The sequence below is a fragment of the Lycium barbarum genome, chromosome 11 (genome assembly GCF_019175385.1).
Source record: "Lycium barbarum isolate Lr01 chromosome 11, ASM1917538v2, whole genome shotgun sequence".
Taxonomy (NCBI): domain Eukaryota; kingdom Viridiplantae; phylum Streptophyta; class Magnoliopsida; order Solanales; family Solanaceae; genus Lycium; species Lycium barbarum.
Window position 1 is genome coordinate 6,086,773 of NC_083347.1, and position 22,762 is coordinate 6,109,534.

The 22,762-nt window shown below is 35.4% G+C and overlaps 3 protein-coding genes and 1 long non-coding RNA gene across 5 annotated transcripts; 2 read left to right on the forward strand and 2 right to left on the reverse strand.

Moving 5' to 3' along the window:
- Positions 1–5,582: 5,582 nt before the first annotated feature.
- LOC132616592 (uncharacterized) lies at positions 5,583–9,099 on the reverse strand. Its single transcript, XM_060331113.1, has 2 exons — positions 8,701–9,099; positions 5,583–6,207 (listed from the first exon to the last, which is right to left on the reverse strand). Exons 1-2 carry the CDS (start codon positions 8,939–8,941, stop codon positions 5,894–5,896), a joined length of 555 nt encoding a protein of 184 aa, XP_060187096.1. The 5' UTR covers positions 8,942–9,099; the 3' UTR covers positions 5,583–5,893.
- Positions 9,100–12,507: 3,408 nt separating this feature from the next.
- On the forward strand, positions 12,508–13,704 carry LOC132617541 (uncharacterized). The gene is made up of 2 exons (XM_060332559.1): positions 12,508–12,941; positions 13,317–13,704. The coding sequence occupies exons 1-2, from the start codon at positions 12,687–12,689 to the stop codon at positions 13,476–13,478; spliced, it is 417 nt and encodes a 138-aa protein (XP_060188542.1). The 5' UTR covers positions 12,508–12,686; the 3' UTR covers positions 13,479–13,704.
- Positions 13,705–14,374: 670 nt separating this feature from the next.
- LOC132618235 (uncharacterized) lies at positions 14,375–15,766 on the forward strand. The gene is made up of 2 exons (XR_009574029.1): positions 14,375–15,090; positions 15,475–15,766. It is a non-coding gene; the product is annotated as an uncharacterized LOC132618235 (long non-coding RNA).
- A 695-nt stretch (positions 15,767–16,461) lies between these two features.
- On the reverse strand, positions 16,462–20,126 carry LOC132618252 (3-deoxy-manno-octulosonate cytidylyltransferase, mitochondrial-like). 2 transcript variants are annotated; one of them, XM_060333315.1, is made up of 8 exons: positions 19,738–20,126; positions 18,906–18,951; positions 18,677–18,751; positions 18,453–18,577; positions 17,850–17,989; positions 17,710–17,761; positions 17,504–17,614; positions 16,462–16,916 (listed from the first exon to the last, which is right to left on the reverse strand). In XM_060333315.1, the coding sequence occupies exons 1-8, from the start codon at positions 19,957–19,959 to the stop codon at positions 16,824–16,826; spliced, it is 864 nt and encodes a 287-aa protein (XP_060189298.1). In that variant the 5' UTR covers positions 19,960–20,126; the 3' UTR covers positions 16,462–16,823. The 2 variants fall into 2 exon arrangements, with proteins under 2 accessions (XP_060189298.1, XP_060189297.1); XM_060333314.1 differs by having other exon boundaries at positions 18,677–18,763; positions 19,738–20,125.
- Positions 20,127–22,762: the final 2,636 nt, after the last annotated feature.

A 22,762-nucleotide genomic window follows, 5' to 3' on the forward strand; every position in this document is an offset into this window, starting at 1 on the left:
CTTCAGTTCTCTATTTTCAATTCTTTATTTATTTGGGCTACGGAGAATAACCACTCGTTTAATTCTCAACCGCGTAATTTGAGAAAAGATAGGGAAGGTGCGTGTGACCATTTTTTTTCTTTTTTTTTTTTTGTCTAGATAACTTTTTTTTTTTTTAATTCGATGTTAAGTACTCCCAATTTGTTTGAAGGTTGATCAATTTAGGAGTCAAATAATTTTTAATTTAACTTAATTTTAAACATAGATTCTTCGAGTATTTTATAATAAAATTTATATAATTGAAAACTACATAAAAATTAAAAGTGTGCATAATCAATAATTCAAAATATATAAAAATAGTTGGAGAAAATCGTAGTAAAAAAAAGAGCTATTTGACTCCCAAACTGGTCAGCCTTCAAACAAATTGGGACGGAGGAAATATCTATTTTGGGGTCGGATAAATTCAAGTTCTGGTCAAAAAGTTTCAATTTGAGAGTTAAATCCTTCTCATTAGAGGCGACTTCATATCTAGACTCAACAAATTCAAATTTCTCATTAAAGATGAAAAAATAGTTATTACATCACCATAACCTTTGATGGTTATCCTTTTCTACTAGTGCTTAGATCAATTTTTTCCTCTATTCACATTTTACTTTTGATATCATATATTTATTAATACGATTGATTTAGATTAGTGTCATCATAAGAATCATTAAAGAGAAAACCCTTCCTACTAGATGCTTGCCTATTCCTCATGCTCAAACTTGAAATTTCTGGATAAAATGAAGTAATCTTGTTCATTTCGCTGCATGATTACTAATCGCATTTGATGCGTACTTGTTCATGTGATTAATTATTTTATATTATATTTTAATTATCATTTAATTATAATTAATTAAGATAGAATTTGAGTCTGAGTAAGATTCTTTTCTTTACTTCTTGTGAGTTCTATGAACTAATTTATCAACAACAACAAAAACAACATACCCAATATAATCCCACAAAGTGGGGTGTAGAGAGGGTAGAGTCCCGACCTTATTCCTATCTTGAGAGGGAGAACCCATAGACCTCTGCTCAAAAAACAAAAAAAAAATGCTTCGAATGACATTATGTTGGAGGAAAAGGAACAAAGTAATCCGTTATGATATGTTTGTCTCTAAGAACTTTTGAAAGGCATGCTTCTGCAGTAAGCAGGGTGGATACAGCATTCATCTTTCTTCAATTCAACTACCAAACAAAAAAATAAAAAAAAAATAAAAAAGGAAATAGTGTTGGTGTAATTTCGACATCACTATACTATTAAAAGATAATCACAGTTATCCAAAATTGAGGTGTGATTGGCACGTAGTCACCTAAGTTTCCGCCTGATTATAATGCTTAATTAGTTTGATTAGTTATACATCTTTGAAAGGACGGATGATAACTCTTTAAAATTAAATTAGTGCCTACTTAAAATTGATGAGTAGTACTTACTTATTAGTAAGTTCTTATGACAATGCCTACAAATAATATATGTTTATTAAATATTTCATTTGAGATATATAATTAATCTTAGTCGAAAGTAATTTCTGCTTCCAAATAGGGTGTCAAAAAAGTGCATTTGTATAAAATATGGTAAATTTGGCATGTTTGGACAGAAACATAAATAAAAGGAAAAAGGGAAGTTGTTAAAGCATCTACAAGTGAAGAATGATCAACTAGTTCAAGGCAAGAGCAAGAAGATATTTCGAAAAGAGAGAAGCATGAAAAGCAACATATTCTAGGAAATACAATGTTTTATAACAGCTTGAGCAAACCAATGTGAGACAGAAAAATTCTTTTCTTTTTTTATTAACAATTTGATATTCAAAATTTAGTGATCCGATCAATTTAGGTTTATGGTCAGTAGCAGGGCGATTTTAGGCCCTATTTTTGAGCAAGTGAACACATGGTATCGCCGTAAAATTAGGTATTTTATGTATATATTTTATAAAATTGGTATAATACTACCTACTGGAACAGATACTACAAAAAACTAAATGGTGCACTTAGTTGAAAGTTGAGTTATTTACCTAGGGGACTAGGGATCAATTCCGGCTTAATACATTTTTTTTCTTCTTTTTTTTAGTGGTGAACTCATGCTCTAGAAATCTAGATTCGCCTCTGGTCAGTAGGAGTTGAGGGGGAAGCACTCTACCAACATTTTTTCTATTTTTAGAGCTCGAATCTGAGACCTCTTATTAGAGGTGAAGAAATCTTATTTATTAACTTGATTAATTTAAATTCGCATTGTGTAAAATTGACAAAGGGAAAACGCTATTTACCAACAATTTCTCCATTTTCAGAAGTCAAATATGAGACTTCTGATTAAGAATGAAGAAATCTCATCTATTCCATTATTAGTGATGACAAAAAAAATTCTTCAAATGTGTAGTAAAATAATTTTGAAGTTGACTTAAAGATATAATTCATTCACTCACAATGAAAAGTTGATTTATGTATCTTTAATAACTAAACATTGTATAAGACTTACATAGAGCCTCTAAATATTCTATAAGACTTACATAGAGCCTCTTTGGATTGACTTATTTTAGGTTATTTTAAGCATTTTTGTAATGTTTAATAAAATAAAAATGTGTTCTTAAACATTTATTTTAAGTCAAAATAAGCCAAAAATCATAAACTAATAGCCTGTTTGGCCAAGCTTCTAAAAATAATTTATTTTAAAAAGTACTTTTTTCAAAAGTACTTTTCAAAAAAGTACTTTTGGCTAATAGCAGTTTGTGTTTGACCAATTAATTTAAAAAGTACTTTTGAGCAGCAATTAGTGTTTGACCAAGCTTTTAAAAAGTGTTTCTATGTGTATTTTTCTCAAAAGTACTTTTCAAAAAAGTGTTTTTGGGCAAAAGCTATTTTTTTTAGCTTCTGAAAAACTGCTTCTGCTACTCCCCCAAAACACTTATTTTCTCCCAAAAGCTTGGCCAAACACCTCACTTTTTTTAAAATAAGCACTTATTGAAAAAATAAATACTTTGGGGGGAAAATAAGTTTGGCCAAACAGGCTATAAAATAAACAAGCCAATAGTCACAATAACTACAAAACTCAAATAAACAAGCCAATAGTCACAATAACTACAAAACTCCTCTGTTCTTTCTTGAGAATATAAGATAAGATTATTGTGCGAAAGTCAATAGTCACATTAACTACAAAACTCCTCTGTTCTTTCTTGAGAATAAGATCATTGTGCAAAGTCAAAGTTGGTCTATCTAATTTTCTTTTCCAATCCATGGATTTTCACTTACGTGGTCCATAGATCCAATCGCTGCAAATTTGTAGGTCGTTTAATTAGTGGATTAGTCATTCAGAAACTAAAGTAACTTTACGGCTAAGAGTAAATTCAAATTATAACTCCTTTAACCTATTGAGACTAGCAAATAACGTTTTTGTTACCTTTTGAATGGTACAAAAAGCCGTGGGCAACGTCTTCTAGTAGTTTCAAATTTTTTAACCATCTTATACTTATGTTCATTAAACTTTAAAATTACTCCTTCGTTCTTTTTATGTTTTAGTGTAACTGAACACGAAATCTTGCGGCCCCAAATTATATATGTGTCTAACATAGCGAAAATATCATTTGAATTTTCTGGTGTTAAATTTTTCATGTATTCTGCTAAGACAGTAGGTAAAATGACAATTTAAGATTAAGAACTCACCAAATAAATAATAAAATAAATGACTTATATCTTTTGAACCTAATCTTATTCAATACCATAAGAAGAAAAAAAAGTAAGCTGTTGGAGATGCTTGAAAATTCACTTCTGTGTTGCAATTAGATTACATCTAGAAGCGGATGAAAATTCACTTCTGTGTTGCAATTAGATTACATCTAGAAGCGGATATATAGACTATGGAAAGAAGTAAGAATTTCTGGTTAAAAAGTTGGCCTTTACTTGCACCGGATATTTACACCAATTCAATAAATACATAGCACATGTCTCGACAAACATGGTTATCACTAAATCATAGCTAACTATAATACACATTCACACCTTAATTTATCAATTAATTATTCGTGTAAATCGTTTTGCGTGCATTTTAATGAACGATTAACTAAAAACACATGCAACAGCCTTCCGATTTTCAGTAGGCATCAAAGAGAGGCCAGGTCTTTGTGCAAATTGTCAAATACACGTGGGCTTTGGGTAGAACTTATCCATCCGACTCTATCAATAATATGTTCCACCAGAATCTTACAGCCTGTGTAGGTCCATTATACACAGACATAAGTGGTGCACTTTTTCCCTTTTTCTTGCAGATCGTCTAACATATTGTCAATGCTATGACAGCTGAGAATTTAGCATCCACGTCTCTGAAGTTATCCACAATAAATCAATGTTTCATCCATGTACCATCTAATAATTTCGGTTAAAAAAAAAGAGGATATTTCTAATTCAAAAATTAACGATAAGGATAGTTGGAGTTCAATAGTTGGAAGGAGTGATATTTTTTATCCAAAATTTAACGTTAAGAACAATTGGGGTCCGATAAGTAGAAGAAAGGCAAATCTAAACTATTTTCAATACGTTAAGAGCAAATTTTATTCTATACCTTATTTTGAGCACAACCTATAAGCCTGTGCGTCTATATTTTTGTTTTTTATTTGGTCTAATCCTAGGCCTTTTATTCTAACATTGTCTTGTAGTGTACACTATTAGATTCAAATGAATAAAATGGAATAACATGAATAGTGAAGATTCATATTCAAGGAGGATTGTTGATGTCATCGCAGACCTCTTTAACCTTTCCAATGTAATGTGCTACGACCTTTGAATGACCCCAAAATTTGTGTCAATAGCCATTAGCTTTAGCTTTTTCATCCTGCTATGAATTGATTGTTCTTATACGGTCTACCGAAATCAGCCTCTCTATCCAAGGTAGGGGTAAGGTTTGCATACATTCTATCATCTCCAAAACATTTTGTGAGATTTCACTGGGTATGTTGTTGGTGTTGGTGTAGCCATTAGCTATAAACTACATATTTTTGAAGGTTTTTGTTGTACTAGACCTGAGCCCAAGACCCTACAGCATTAAGCGAGGCTCTGATATCTGATACGTGGACAGCTAAAACCACAGATTACCAACTTGTGAAGGCACCAGCAAGACTGCATTATTTGAGTTACACTGAGGGCAGAGTAAAAATGTCTGTTTGCTGTAATTGACGTTGGTATCAGATGTATATTATCCAAATGAAGTTTCCTACTATGCAAGTTTTTGATTCCCTAGAGATTTGACAGTCAATTATGGTAATTTAATCTTGTTTCTGTAAACAGAATATATCCTGATTTACACTGATCTGCTTTCTCCTGTAATAATGAACTTTAATTAAGGAAACAAAAGTAGTAAAAAATCAAACTAGCATCTTGGCAATGGCACAATCTAACTTAAATCCTTGTTTGTGCAACACCACATTATTCTCTCCATATAGATGGTGATGACATTACAGGAACATAAAACAGGCAAGTTAATACATCAAGGAACACATTTGCTGCCATGAACTGCAGCTCTGGTAAACACATTCGCCCTCAGCAGTCGGCAAGGTATAAAACAGCCCAGAAAACCTCAGTACTGAGAACTGAAAAACATAGAATTTGCACTTTGCCTTGATTGTTTTGATGCTACTGGAACCGAACAAGAGAAGAAATATACAAGTTTCACTCGAAAATGCTTTCTTAAAGCATTTATAGACGCGACTGAATTTCTAAGCATGAGAAATATTCAACTACCAACAATCAACATAACACTGAAGTAAGGGGAAACATAATGCAACCCAACTATACAGGAGCATTTCAGGTTTACATAATTAATTGCCGCACGAGAGGCTAAAAGGGAATATATCAGTAAATTCCCATTAAATATATCTATATACGCACCATTTTACAAGAATTTTTCTATGCAGGTGGTTAGCGTTGATTTAGGAACTGCACCAATGACTGCATCTTTCTTCTCTCCATTCTTGAATATCATCACAGTTGGGATGCTTCGGATTCCAAATTCGGTTGCTGTCGATGGACTTTCATCTGTGTTCAGCTTGTAGAATTTAAGCTTGCCAGCATATTCCTTTGCTAGTTCATCAACGACGGGATGGATCATTCGGCACGGACCACACCACGGAGCCCAAAATTCAACCAGAACAGGTACATCAGACTCAACTACAAGTGACTTCCATGTTTTATCATTAACAGCACCAACTGCAATTACCGAGAACTGTTTAAACCAGCAAAAGATACTGACAATGATGGGAATTCTACAAAAGCAATGCTTTCTAGACGAGAGATATTTTGTATCAGGCTAGTAACACAGAAACAGAAAACAGAGAAACACTTCATAATCTACCAGACAAGGAAGCTCATGTATCATATCTTTTTAGAACATACCCAGTTGTAATCCCACAAGCGGGGTCTGGGGAGGGTGGTGTATACGCAGCCTTACCCCTACCTTGGGAAGGTAGAGAGGTTGTTTCCGATAGATTGTCGACTCAAGTAAAGCATGTCATATCTTTTCACTATATTAAGTCCACTAAAGAGCAAATTTGACAACATAGAATCCCATTTTCCAAACTAAGCATGATTAATATAATTGGTGCAACATCAATTATGAAGCTTAAAACACGGTGAAAAATGAAGCTTCTGCAAGGCGAAAGGAAGTACTGACATACCAAACTATGTCTATTCCCTAAGATCTGAAGTAGCTTCACGACTAACTCATCAGTATCTAACAGGTGTAGTTCAAGTTGGTAGCACTAAATTTAGTAAAGAGTGCCTCATCACGAGCAACCAATATTCAATGAATTCCTAGCAGCTTTTTTTTTTTTTTTTTGATAAAGCAAGATTTAACAATGAATTCTTAGCAGCTAAGTGAAACTGTGAAAGTAGCAAAGCTTTCTGGGAATTATACCATGGAGGCCCTATGATATCTTTTACCACTTAATTGGGCTCATTGTCTTGACATACTAGTTCCCTTTTATAAAGTTATTAAGGACCACATACTAACATAGTGTTTTTTTTTTTTTTATAAACAGAAAATCCGAGAGCTAGGGGCGCACGGTTTGGAACTTAAAGGATAATAGGCCTGCCCTTTTAGCCTTCTCCACTTAAATACCAGGCTTTCGGCTGCGGAAGGGTTCGAACCCATGACGTGTGCCTAACATAGTATTTACGAGTTAGGGGTTATGGAAGACCGAGGGCAAGAGCTTAGCGCAGGGACCATTGCAGGGTGTCTTGGAGATATATCTGGTGGTTGTGAAAGGTGAAGGAGCACATGAAAGATGCTCCCAATTTTTTTGCATGAAGGATCTTTCAAACTTTTTTCTATGTTTTGCGTTCTCTTGTGTCCTCTCTTTTCTTTATGCAGAGCATCACAGCATTATTCTTGCCTCTAAGACTCCTATAGGACATCTAACACGAATAATTGACATTTTACTGGTGGTTTTCCTGGACAAGTTCCAGTTTTATTAAGAAAAATTAAATCAGTACATCTGAGAACTAATCCATAGTTTATTAGCTATGTCTCTGTGTAGAAATAAAATAGAAAACATACTCTGCTCTCAAATTTGCCAATGATCTCCACTACCGACTCTCGCATACTATATAGAGCTACTTCAACTAATTAGGACATTAGGTAAACAAAGTAACCAACACAAAGATACCACAACTCACAAGCAGACAACAAGGAAAGACATATGTTATTCACGTTTCCATTTCCAATTCCAAGTAATATATCTTGAATACGAAATATAATTCTAGTTATTTCTACTACCATGAAAACTCATAATGTGTTTACTAGGTGAAAACTACTAAAAAGCCGTTTAAGTAAATACACAGTTAGTAATGCAGTTGAATATCCTAAATTTGTCCTTGGGAATCGAACCTAGGACGCTAGAGACAATTTTGAACACCCTGGACCACTTGAGCTAACCTTTTGCATTTGTTCCGGGTATTCAAAAGTTAATATATGTACATAAACACAAAAAAAATCTACCTTATATATACAATGTAATTTTTTGCCAGGGTGTTCATGTGAACACCCTCGCCACCGTCTAAATCCGCCCCTGGCACGGAGAATCTCAACACAAAAATATTTAGTGAAATAGCTATAAAATAGTCCCTCCTTCCATTTTTACTTGTGCTCTGTAGAGATGTCCATTATTACTTGTCCAGTTTGGAAAACCAGGAGATTAATTTATGATTCCATATTTATTTTACCCTTACTATTAATTATTGCGTTGGAAGCTTCAATGAAATGTTAGTGGCTCCACAACTTTTAAAAGAGTTTTATTGATTTAGATAACTTAGTAATAATTATATAGTAAAATTATCATTCTATTTATGACTGCTTAAAGGAGTGGGTCAAGTCAATAGAGGACAAGTTAAAATGGACGAAGGGAGTGTATCTTAAATATGAAATACAATTCCAGTTACTTCTATTACCATGAGAGCTCGTATTCGGTTTAGAAAGTTCAAAAAAAAAAATCCTCTTATTAAGCAATACAAAACTTCCGTTGGTAATACAGTCGAATTTCCTGGAACTGAGTTTTCCCTTAAAGTCTATAAGCTTAAACAAGCACGGAGAATCTAATAATTAGTTTATATATAATATATATATATATATATATATATATATATATATATATAAGGAATCTAATAATTAGTGAAATAAAGAAGAACAAGAGAGAGATAAAATACCTTCAAGGGCGGTATTTTGAGCTTCGGAAACGATTCGTCTGCCACGTGGAATGGTTTTAGAGGATGAAGTAACAGATACGGATGAGGGAGTTGGTTGGATCTTAAGGCCACTGAATTGAGAGAATCTAACTGATGAACGAAGAGGACCGGAGAAGGAAGAACATGTTACTGGAGCCAGTGACGGCGAGTGGAGTACAGAGGAGGCGCGTGGGATTGTAATGGTTTCCAGCACACCAGCCATGTGAGGGGAAGAGATAGAGTATGTGTGGAGGATAGTGGGGGAGGAGAGAGAGGGAGTTTGGATATTATTATTAGGAGTATTATTTACAGCCAGAGATAGTGAGGTCTGTGGTTGAGATGAGTTTTGGAGTTTGGTTTTTGAGAGCTGAGTGAGAAGATTTGTGGAGTAGATGAATGGATCCCTCAAGAGTTTTGTACGCGCACGAAATTATACCGGTATTATAATTTTAGAATTATAATTCTAAAATTAATTTAGCTCATTTAAAAAGTGAGATAAAATAATTCTAAGATTAATGAGATAAGGTGGAATATTTCATCTTTAATTATGGGCTTCATTTTATACGTTATTTGGTAGAAGATATAAATTTATCCTGGGATAATTTTAGACTTTCTACCAAATATGGTATAAAATTAATCTCAAAGTTAGTGCTGAGATATTTCATCTTATACCGTGTACCAACCGACCCCTAAGGGGTAAGGGATCGTTTGGTATGCGGACTAAATTATACTGGTATTATAATCCTAGAATTATAATTCTGGGACTAATTTATCCCAAAAGGTGGGATAAAATAATCCCAACTATAATGGGATAAGGTGGGATATCCCAGGATTACTTTTGAGCTTTATTTTATAATTTGTTTGATGGAAGGTATAAAATTATCCTGACATAAATTTATACCTTGTACCAAATATGATATAAAAAATTAGTGTTGGAATATCTCAGCTTATATCATGCGCCAAACGATCCCTTAAGTGTTTATGTCATCCACGTGCTTCTCACTCATCTCTTGCACATTTTATTGATTTCATTTGGGCTACTTCATCCTTGGGCTGACCACAGTGCTCTTTTCAGGCCCATCTTGAACCTACAGAGATTTTCTTTGGAAAAGCTACATTTGCTGCTTGACCAAAAATATTTATAGCAGCTAGTCAATATACATATATCATACACTAGTTTCATAGTATATATTACATATTTGCCAGTTTGTTTTTTTGGATGAGTGGCTATTTAAGGTAAGTTTCTGCCCCCGTACTTTGAAAATTGAGTAATTTTATCTTTTGTTAAATTTATGGTATAATTTTATCTACATCATTAAGAAAAGTCTTGTTTTTGCCCTTGACCTTTAATGGAACTCCAACCTGAGAATAATTTTAAGTCACATTCAAAAGTTGTGGTGTATATTTGGACTTTTTTTATCGAATTGCTTGGAGACGTGAAGTCGACACATTTATCTCTAGAGTTCCGTTGATAAAAATAACAAATATGGGATAATTTGCTAACGCAAGTACATATATGGATGGACAAGATCATTTCTATTCCAAGACGGGGAGTTTGATTTTTCCCATCGACCTATTTGCAGAATTCAATTAAAAAAGAAAAAAAAAAATCTACATTTCCATATCTTTTGCCCTTAACCCAATAGATAAAATTGCTTAATGAAATTTTGTATCACTAACGAGATGGATGTTTGTTGTCCCAATCATTCCTTTAGTCCCAAGCCCACTAAAGAAAGGACTGACTTAGAACAAAGTATTCGTGTAAAAGTATAAATGGCAAATTTTGAATAGTACATAGGCAAATTTATACCTTTGTCCTATTCTATTTTGTTTAGAAAATGGAGGTGGTTTCCTTGATTAGGAGAAAAACCTCTTGGTCATACCTGAACTATATTATTTGAGTGCATGGTAAGTTACAAAGGTCTATAACTCTAATCTCAAAGAATTTGTTTCCACATATTTCTTTCCAACATCTTTCTTCACCTGTTACTCTTGGGTTTGGGAAATAATAAAATAAATCAAGTTGTCTTATATTTTATGAGCCTTGTGACGCATTCTCCACGATGAGTTATTCCAAAGTTTATAAAAACGCAAGGCCATCTCTTGTTGACATATAACGGAGAATTCTTTTTTTCCTACTGTAAAATGGTTTAATCGTTTGATTCAGTCACATCAATCACACTTGAAATATTGACCACAGGAAAACCATTGGGATAGAACAAATAAAAAATTTGGTCGGTGAAAGCTTAAATTTAGAATTGATACTTCAAGTAATTTTAGTCCTCACAAATTCATTCAGCTTGATTGATTATCAAATAATGAAGAAATGAGAAACAGCAACATTACTATTCAAAACATATATGAAAAAAATTGTCAGTAGGAAAAGTGCGAACAAAAGATAAATATGTTTGACAGCAGGAATGACAAAATTAATATGTTGGAAACAAGAGGGTTGCAATAAAATGTTTTCTTAGCAAAATATTTGGAAAAAACCCCACAGTAACAGCAATATTAGTGTCATGACTCGTGATAAAGCATATTGACAAAGAAAATAACCATCAAAGATTATGATGGACGGTAAGTACCCTTCTCAATTTCAATCAATGATTTCGAGTTTAAGTCATAAAAATGAAATTGTCTTTTGATAGAAAATGCTTTTAGTTGAACTCTAAAATGAGTATCAAATAAGAGATAGAACCAAAACTAGACAAAAAAGAAGAAGTGTTATTGAATTGGTAGAAGAGGAGACCAAATGTAAAAAAACTAGTGGGAAGCACAATATTTGGGAATCTCCCATGCCATCCTCGTGTAGTCAGAGCATGAGAAACCCCCACCCAACATGCCCATTATTACTCACCTTTGTCATTTCCCTGCCTCACCCTCCGCCTTTTCTCTCAATTTTAAGTATCGCCATTTCCACGCCTACCACAACGGCACCAATTAATACTCCTCTCATTTTATATACTGCTAGTACTATTATCAATTAAAGTAAATAAATATTAGCATGATTTATACATTCCTAGATATAATTCCTCTGCATATTGTATTTCACAAAAATAAAATAAAATATCCTCTAATTCAATTTGTCCGAATCTCGATATTTTTCGGAAAGGAGTATTTAAAAAAAGGCCTGGCTGGACTTGTCACTTACGTGCTACATTTAGAAAATTAATTTGTGATGCTGCAAAATATAATGGAATAATTTAACTTTAAAAAAGACAGCATTTTACTACGACAAAAACAGTAACAACGTACCTGAAGTTTACATTAACTCAATAAATGCATGATATAGGAATTCAAATAAATACTTTTTTATCACTAAATTATACTCCCTTCATCCCAATTTATATGAGGATGTTTACCGCGCATGAAGTTTAAGAAAAAGAAAAGGACTTTTGAATTCTAAAACAAGCGAAAGAAATTTTTGTGCCTAGAAATCATTTCATTAAATATAAAAATGAGAATTAAATTGTTGCTAAATATAAAAATGTGTCATTTTTTTTCGTGACTGAATAAAAAGAAAAGAGTATCATATAAATTGGGACATAAGAGTAGTTGAGTATACAGTATTCGGCCTACGATAATAAATTAATATGATTTAATATAAATATTGTGACATACATAATATTTTAATAGTGTAGAGATCTAGTAGCTCAGTTGGTTGGCTACTTAAACTCTTTGGTCAGAGTTCGAATCCCACTTTGTAATTTCTTCCCCGTTTTCCCTTCCCCTGATAAAAAAAATAAAAAAAAAACATTTTAACAGTACTATAATAGTATAGTTGGTAATTGGTCAAATAGAACTTCAAAACGTACCAGCCCTCACCCTGTAGTTGGGTCAGTCTGTTTCTCTGAATGGTCAAAAGTTTCAGCTCACCTTCCTTTTGTGATGACTACCAGACAATTCAACCCAAATCAATATTGGAAACAGTAGCTAGCAGCAACTTCCTCCACAAAAACTCCTGAAAAATGCCCATGCACTCTTCTTCTTCCCTTTCCCGGCACCAAAGGCCTAATAATAACAACAAAAACAATGGCAAATCCATGTCAACTGAAGAAGAAGTGAAGCTTGCTGCTCTGGCAATTAGCCTCAACGTACGGCTCAGATCAGCAGATATGCCTTTTGCCATGCAAGAACACGCCCTTCGTTACGCTAGAAGTCTACTCCTCCAACCTGGAATTCACCGCCCTAACCCAACCTTCCTTGCTCGCTCCCTCAAAAAGGTGAGTTTGGTTCCTCTCAGCTTTAAAAAAAAGAGTTAATTGGTCAAAAACACACCCAATTATCAGTCGTTCCCTTTTCTTCACACCATCAATATATTAAAACACTCCTTAACTATCAACTGTTTCATTTTCCTACCTGATAATATTTGAATTTTTCAGGTAGGAAAAGAAACAACTGATAAGGTGTGTTTTAATATATAGATGTGATGGTTCATGTAGTAAAAAGAAACACCTGATTATTGAGGGGCGTGAAACTCGCGAAAAAATAATAGTTCGGGTGTGTTTTTAACCATTCTTTCTGAAAAATGATTCTAAGTTTCAAATTTGAGTTCAATATTTTGAAAATTTAGTGAATGAAACTTTTGTGGATTTTAGGAGTTTGATTCGATATACGGACCAGCGTGGCACTGTGTGGTGGGGAAGAGTTTCGGATCGTTTGTGACTCACTCGCCAGGTGGATTTGTGTATTTTTCGCTTGATTCGTTTTCCTTCCTTCTGTTCAAAACGGAGGTTCAGTTGATCACGGAATCAGGCTGATTCATTTTCTGCTTGCTGCTGTCGGTGGTTAGTTTCGTAATCCACAGTTACAACAGATCATATACTAGCTGCTAACTTCTTTTGGAGTTTTTTTACAAGCTATTAGCGTACATGATAATATTGATATTTCTCTAAGAAAAGAATTACATGTAGCACACTGTCACCTGTTTTTTTCTCACTTCTATAGTCTAGACTCCATGGTGAATGGAAATCTTCTGTTTTTTTCTCCAGATTCTACTTAGTTCAAATTTACCCTCCCTTATCTGTATGTTGAATCGATAATTTATCTTCCACCAATTATGGGACATTTTCAATGCCGATCTCCCCTTTTTTTTTTTTGTTTTTAATAAACGTGGCGTTGGACTAACTTGTACATACATCGACTAATTTCATGGGTAGCTACTACCTCCCACCAACACAGGTACTGTGTTACTCTATCCCCAAGGTATGGGAAGAAATTATTAAGTGTTTTTGCCTCCAATGGATCTTTGAACACTAGACTTCACGTGTCTCAACCCACTAATGCCTTTCTTGTACAATAATAATTATTACTTCCTCTGTCCCAATTTATGTGATGCTGCAAAATATAATGGAATAATTTAACTTTAAAAAAGATAGCATTTTACTGAGACAAAAACAGTAACAATGTACCCGAAGTTTACATTAACTCAATAAATGCATGATATAAGTCTTCAAATAAGTACTTTTTTTATCACTAAATCATACTCCCTCCATCCCAATTTATATGAGGACAATTTACTGCGCACAAAGTTTAAGAAAAAAAAAAGACTTTTGAATTCTAAAACAAGCGAAAGGAATTTTTGTGGCTAGAAATCATTTCATTAAGGATAAAATGAGAATTAAATTGTTGCTAAATATAAAAATGTGTCATTTTTTTTTGTGACCGACTAAAAAGAAAAGAGTATCAAATAAATTGGGACGCAAAAGTAATTGAGTATACAGTATTCGGCCTATGATAATAAATTAATATGATTTAATATAAATACTGTGACATACATAATATTTCAATACTGTAGGGATCTAGTAGCTCAGTTGGTTGACTATCTCAACCCTCAATCTCAAATTATAATCTCTTCCCCATTTCTCCTTTCCCTACCAATATGTAAAATTAAAAAAAATATATATTTTTTAATAGTACTAGTAATATACTGGGTGGTTGGGCAAATAGAACTTCAAAACGTACCAGCCCTCGCCCTGCGGTTGGGTCAGTCTGTTTCTGTGAATGGTCAAAAGTTTCAACTGACCTTCCTTTTGTGATGACTACCAAACAATTCAACTCAAATCAATATTGGAAACAGTAGCTAGCAGCAACTTCCTCCACAAAAACTCCTGAAAAATGCCCATGCACTCTTCTTCTTCCCTTTCCCGGCACCAAAGGCCTAATAACAACAACAAAGGCAATGGCAAATCCATGTCAACTGAAGAAGAAGTGAAGCTTGCTGCTCTGGCAATTAGCCTCAACGTACGGCTCAGATCAGCAGATATGCCTTTTGCCATGCAAGAACATGCCCTTCCTTACGCTAGAAGTCTACTCCTCCAACCTGGAATTCACCGCCCTAACCCAACCTTCCTTGCTCGCTCCCTCAAAAAGGTGAGTTTCGTTCCTCTCAGCTTTAAAAAAAAAGAGTTAATTGGTCAAAAACACACCCAATTATCAGTCTGTTTCATTTTCCTACCTGATAATATTTGAGTTTTTCAGGTAGGAAAATAAACAATTAATAAGGTGTGTTTTAACATATAGATTTGATGGTTCAGGTAGTAAAAAGGAACACCTGATTATTCAGATAGGAAAATAAACAATTGATAAGGTGTGTTTTAACATATAGATGTGATAGTTCAGGTAGTAAAAAGGAACACCTGATTATTGGGGGGCGTGAAACTCGCGAAAAAATAATAGTTCGGGTGTGTTTTTAACCGTTCTTTCTGAAAAATGATTCTAAGTTTCAAATTTGAGTTCAATTTTTTGAAAATTTAGTGAATGAAACTTTTGTGGATTTTCGGAGTTTGATTCGATATACGGACCAGCGTGGCACTGTGTGGTGGGGAAGAGTTTCGGATCGTTTGTGACTCACTCGCCAGGTGGATTTGTGTATTTTTCGCTGATTCATTTTCTGCTTGCTGCTGTCGGTGGTTAGTTTCGTAATCCGCAGTTACAACAGATATACTAGCTGCTAACTTCTTTTGGAGTTTTTTCACAAGCTATTAGTGTACATGATAATATTGATATTTCTCTAAGAAAAGAATTACATGTAGCACACTGTTTCTTACTTTTCTCTCTTATATTCTCGAGTTTAGGCTCCATGGTGAGTAGTATTCTTCAGTCTTCTCCAGATTCTACTTCAAATTTACTCTCCCTTATCTGTCATGATGATGATTCGATCAATTTATCTTCCACCAATTAAGGGACATTTTCAATGGCCATCTCCTTTTTTTTGTTTTTAAATAACCGTGGCGTTGGACTGACTTGCACATAAATCGACTAATTTCATGGATAACTGCTACCCGCACCGACACAGGTGCGTTGGACTGACTTGCACATACATCGACTAATTTCATGGATAACTGCTACCCGCACCGACACAGGTACCGTGTTACTCTATCCACCAAGGTATGGGAAGAAATTATTAAGTGTTTTTGCCTCCAATGGATCTTTGAACATGAGACTTCACGTATCTCAACTCACTAATGCCTTTCTTGTACAATAATAATTATTAGTATAGTATTGCTAGTAGCACTTATATGTTCTGGTTTCTTATAGATTGATAAACTTATACCAACTTATTACCCATTAAAATGGCAGCACTGGTATGCAGTTCCATTCCAAGAGTCAAACTAGTCAAGAAGCTATCCACCTGCAACCATGTACAACCCAATGTCCGACCACCATTACCAATATAATTTGTTGAACTTTAGAAATTGGCACAATATGACTTCAAAGAAAATCAAAATCAGACTCAGATGCTACCAATGCAAAACAGAACATCTTTATTCACACTCTAGGAAAAATCTACAGTCAACAGTCAGCTTGCCCTCTAAAGCACATTTGTTAAGCACAGACAGAGGGCTGCAATGTAGAAATAACCCAAATTCCAGTATTCGATGGAAATAACAAGCCTTAACAAGGTTGAAGACAACATACATCACAAACACCAAAATTTGAACTATTCGCGGGATTGTTACAACTTCATCCTATTTCAAGTTCTTTCATTCAAGAATTCAGCAACATCAATGGTGCACTGATTCTGATTGAGAATGGCTTCCAGAAAGCTCAACACGTATAGCACTAGACAACACCAAAGTCATCCAATAGAAACTTATTCTGCTCTAAGACAAGTTTCTCTCTTGCATGAACTGTTCTATCTTGTCTACATCTTCCGGGGTGTCAACACCATGAGTTTCATGGTCAACTTTAATCACCTGCATACAGGACGAGATCCATCCACTATAAAAGCACTCTAATATATAATCAGAACAAGAGGCAAATAGGAAATGAAGATGAGCAAATAAATGAAAGGCTGCAATAAGGCAGACTTCAATGGAAACTGATTAACCTTATCGACAATTCTTAGTTTCTCTCTCTTTTTTTTTCCCCTTCATAATTACATCTAAAAGATTATAATTTTTCGGTCTACATATGGTAAATACTTACTCAAACCCGGTGTTTACACAACCAATTTACCAATTTAACTTTAGCAATTATTAAAAATTAAAGGGAGAATCAATATCACTTTTTCATCATGGTTAAGTGAGACATGTGTATACGAAAGACACATGTCTTGCATTCAATGATTTGGTGTACACACTAGGTGCGGCCAAGTTTTTACCGTCAAAGTTTTTCATATAATTGAAGGGGAAAAACTTTTCTTCTGCGTTTAAACTGTTTTCTCCACAATATTCAGACACAACCAATTAGCATACAAAGTTAACTTAACGAGTCACCAATTTTATAACCCGAGCAGGCGAGCACAAGTAAAACGAATAAGTCAAGCATGCAGATTTGGTACCTTCATCTTGTATCCATTCTCAAGGACCTTCAACTGTTCAAGATCTTCTTCAAGTTGCAATGGTGTCGGTTCCAATTCTGGATATATTTTCAGGAACTTAGAATCATAGCTCTGGATATGAAATAAGAGAGAGACAATTGCTCAGTCATACAAGATTTTGTCAGATAAACTAATGATAATTGCACTATATATGTACCATCCAATACCTGAATTCCAAGGTGCAGCAAGTAAGGAAAATGAGGATTAACCTTGCCAGACCTGAAAGTTTGCACAAAATGATAAGGTTTTATCACACGTTAGATAAGAAATACTACTGCATTAGAGTTTTAAGAGAATCATGACTAACTTGTTATAAGGGATCAATCCTCGTGAAAAATAGATTGCATAACCACGATTATCAACCACACATTTAACACGATTTGGATCAAATGCATCCTCAGGTTTCAAAGACGTCACAGCAGTGCTAAAAACCGCGTCTGGCGCAGCCTGCATAAATAAAGAGTAATATATTATGACGAAGTTAAACTACTGGCAATATAGAGGCTGAAAGAAAGTTGTGAGGAGATGAAATTACATTAGAACTCTTGTAAATCTGAACTCTTCTTCATACGTTTATAATAGAAGTATGACATGACTACATATAATGCAGGTTTTGTGGCAACTGACAACCCATCATCCCAAGAGATGATATCACGAAATCATTGTCTCAAACATAGATAATCAGCGAGTTCCTTGCATTTTGCACCCTAATATGTGCTATCTTTTTCGATTTGCACCTTATCCTATTATTTTTAATGATTTGCACCCTAATCTCTTCCTTTTCTTGCAAAACAACAAAGACTCTTTTTCTTGAAATATTTCATAGCTGTTAACGGTGAATCATTCAAAACTATAAACCAGGGAATAAGTGGACAGCCTTTTGTCAGGAAAAAGAACGAAGAAACTTTACCTGCAGGGCTTTGACAATGCCATCTATTATCTCTGGTTCAATAAGAGGTTCATCTCCTTGTATGTTAACGACAATGTCATACTTCTTTCCAAGCTTTTGAAGAGCTTCATTACAACGCTCGGTTCCTCCAATTTAACAGCTGAGCATTAGCAATGTCACAAACTGAAATTACCAGAAGTAGGGCAAACTTTATGATTAAGAAAACAAGCGCATGTTCTATTTACCATTTCTACATGATTCAGAGGTCATTATTACTTCAGCACCAAAACCTTGGCAGCACTCAGCTATCTTTTCATCATCTGTTGCCACAACTGTTAAACAATACGAACATATCCGCAAATTTTAGAACTACTACTTCTCTTTTTATTCTCTCTTTTCTTTCCTCTTTATCTTTGTCAGGGTTTGTGGTCGAGGTTACAAAAAGTAGTCAAATTAGGTCAAATGGAGACGTACCAACGTGATCCAATGTAGCAGCAAGTTTTGCCCTTTCCCATGTTCTCTGCAATTAAGAATTTGAATCTGGTGAGGGTGTCACCTCCTTCGGAAACGATGACTATGATAGTGCATCCCGATTAAAGCTACATTAAGAATTTCAAACGAAGAGATTGCACTACGAATATTGTATGCAGTTTCCTAAAAATTCAGTAATTACATTCTTCTCTTAAGTTGAATGTTAGTTGAGATCCATGGCTTGTTAATATTTAAAGAAAACTTATAATTACTCAGGATGTAGACACTTGTTAAGTATCCGAAAATTGATATTCTGTCATCTAAACCCAGTACTTTCGACGCGGAGCATAATTTATGTATGAAATCCACTAAATTTGCAACAAATAGTAAATATGATTCCATAACTTCAAAAATATAATGGGTTCAAATTCAATACTAAGAACGTTAAAGGTTGAACCCATAGAGCTTGAACCCTGAATTCTCCTCTAGCGAGTAGTATCCATTTTGTAATATGTGCTCCATTTGACCAATTCTCTTCACAATTGACAAAATCATGCAATTTACAACGGGTCATTTGCACTTTTACCCCTATTTTGTGCTGGCCTTTAATTTTTGCCCGTCAAGGCAAACAACTGTTTTATATATTCGCATCATAATATCCTACAAGTTACGCCCGCATCCTTAAAGAACGATTTTGAAGGGAAAAAGTTAAAGACCAGCCCATTTGAAGGGCGAAAATTAAAGACCAGCACATTTGAAGGGCAAATCGTGCAATTTCTTCATTACTAGTATATGCTAAAAAAGATAATAAAGGGGATAAAGGTTTTAGAAATACCTGAATCATGGGTTTGCCGAGGATATGAACAAGGGGTTTACCCTGGAAGCGAGTGGAAGCAAAACGGGCGGGTATAATTCCAATGATCCGGCTCCGAAACCTACCGGATCGGGTAAGGTAGGCCCGAGCCCCGAAAGCTGTGGCCATTGCAGCTCCTACAGCTAGACCATTAAGGATCCATGATTTTGAAGAGCTAGATGATGATGAACTAAATATCGGCATTTGGTTTTCTTGTTAACTGATAAAGAATTGGAGAAATTGGCAAATGTCGAGTTGAGTGTTGGGGCAAATATCACTTATAATGCTTAAGCTAAATTTAGCTGAATGCAGATCAAATCTACGTCTGCCAAAAAGAAGCCAATAGAAGGTGTAAAGAAAAGGAAAGGAAACGTTTTTTCTTTCTTTTATTCCTGCGAAAGGGCTACTATTACAAATAGTTCACATTTACCCCGTTATACTTTCGGCCCATTTTTGCCCCTATCGTTATCTAAGTAGCAATATTTATCCCCCGTTTGGATGGAAGTCCACCGTGGCAATTAAACTTCCACGTGGCCTGACATTTGGAGAGGTGGCATGCCACGTGACATGCCACCTCACCACCCTCTTCCCTCTCCATTTCTTTCTTCTACAAACAAACAAAGCCACCTCCAACCACCATTGAAGCCATACCCCACCGTCATCTCCTCCAACAATTATATCTTCTTTTTCACTAACCCATCTCATCGGAATCACCATAACCGCCACTACTATCACTTTACCCGGATACTGTCCATTTATCTCCAACCCAAAAACCTCACAACCATTAAAATTCTTAAAACCCATTTGATAATCTGAAGATACTTTTAGATAAAAAGTTTAAATCTTTCAATAACATAAAAGAATGTCTTTTAACTCTTGTAAGCATTAACATCATTGCTAATCTTTCTGCTAAATCTTTACGATAATGTGAAAGATTAAGAAAAGGGGTTTCATCATTGTGTGAAAATACAACATTTGGGTATTGAATGCCTGAAAGTTTTGAAAATAAGAGGGTTATTTCGAATGAATTTGAGGGCGGCGGTGGGAAGGTTGAAGGTGGCTTTAGTTGGAGGTAGAAGAACGAAATGGAGAGGGGAGAGGGTGGTGAGGTGGCATGTCACGTGGCATGCCACCTCATCCAAATGTCAGGCCACGTGGAAGCTTAACTGCCACAGTGGACTGCCATCCAAACGGGGGGCAAATATTGCTACTTAGGTAATGGTAGGGGCAAATTTGTGCCGAAAGTATAACGGGGGGTAAATGTGAACTATTTCCAATAGTAGAGGGGTAAATCAGGTCATTTTCCCTTTATTCCTCTTGTAAAAACAAATACGGAAAAGGGCCGAATGTACTCCTCTACTGTCAGAAAAGGGTCAAATATACCCCTCGTTTTCAAATAAACCCCTATCGTTATATATTATCGGTTTAAATATACGTCTTCTCCTTTAAGTTTGTCCAAGTTGAACATCCAATCCTACATTGCATGCCACCTCAGTGCCCCTAACCCATTTTACCACTCGCTTCTCTTTATTCTTCCACCACTGGAATTTTCTTACCCTCCACCACTCTTGCCACCATTACCATCATGTAATTAGAGCTCCGAAAAAATGTTCTTCCAATGGACTGTTCTTACTCGTAGTGTTTTTCAAGAACTCGGGAACCTGCCCCTCAGTCGATACATTACCTACTCGTACTGTTCTTTCCTCCTAAAAGTACATAAATTACACAGCCAAAAAGGGAAAAAGTTAACAATTATTCAATTGGCAGTGAGAAAAAAAAAGAAGAAAATTCAAAATCCCGCCATGAAAATGGAGAACTGACCTGCATTTTGTTTATAAAATCTTTCTGGACTATGGGACCTGTCTTAATCGAAATAGTGGCAATGGTGGAGGAAGGGAAGAACACTTTAATGGTGACAGGACAAATAGAGGGGAAGGTATGTCACACCCTAATCTCACTAGGGTGTGATGGGCACTCGACCCCATATCCGGAGCCGAGCGAACCCACAGACTCGCATTTCGTACATAATCTTTTCGGACTTTTAATCAAATAGAATGTGATACATAGTAAAACTTGCTGAAACATATATATATATATATATATATATATATATATATATATATATATATATATATATATATATTGTAGCTTTCAAGTCAAACAAATCTGTAATCATACGGACTTTATAACGTGATACGAAACGACATATCGGCTGATGGAGCCGCTTACTAAACCGACATACCATACCCACGACTCTGTCTGCAAAGTCTCTAACATTAACAGAACCTTTAACACATATATTCTGACTCGGCAGTTCTCCGGGAGCAAATGGAGCTTGCCCTCCTCGCTGGAACATCTTCCATAATATCTTCAACTCATCTGAGAGTACCTGCGCGGCATGAAACGCAGCCCCCGAAGAAAGGGGGTCAGTACGGAATATGTACTGAGCATGTAAGGCATGAAACACAGAAAACGAAGTCATAACCGAAGTAAAATGTACAGAAGGTGAGCACAATAACTAGAATACCAAAGTGTTGCATCTGACGTACAAATCATACATAAGAGGTTCCGGAAGGCAAATACGGCAATCAAAATGCCGAAATACTTTGCTTTCTTTTGAAAAACATTTCCGTCTCATACACACAGAAAATCAAACACACAATTACCGCGGCCAAAAGTCCAGCGGTCACTATCACACATACCGCGCGCGGCCAAGTACCCAGCGGTTAACATCCCAAACCCGACATACCACGGTCAGGAGTCCAGCGGTCAATGTCGCAGATACCGCGGTCAGGGGTCCAGCGGTCAGTGTCACAAGTCCGGCATACCGCGGTCAGGAGTCCAGCGGTCAATGTCGCACATACCGCGGTCAGGGGTCCAGCGGTCAATATCACATAGTGCGCACAATAATATAACCGGCCCGGGACTTGGCGAAAGAGGTAATAACAGAATGCCAAATTTATTACTTTCCAAACATAAATCACGCATGCCAGGATCATGCATCACA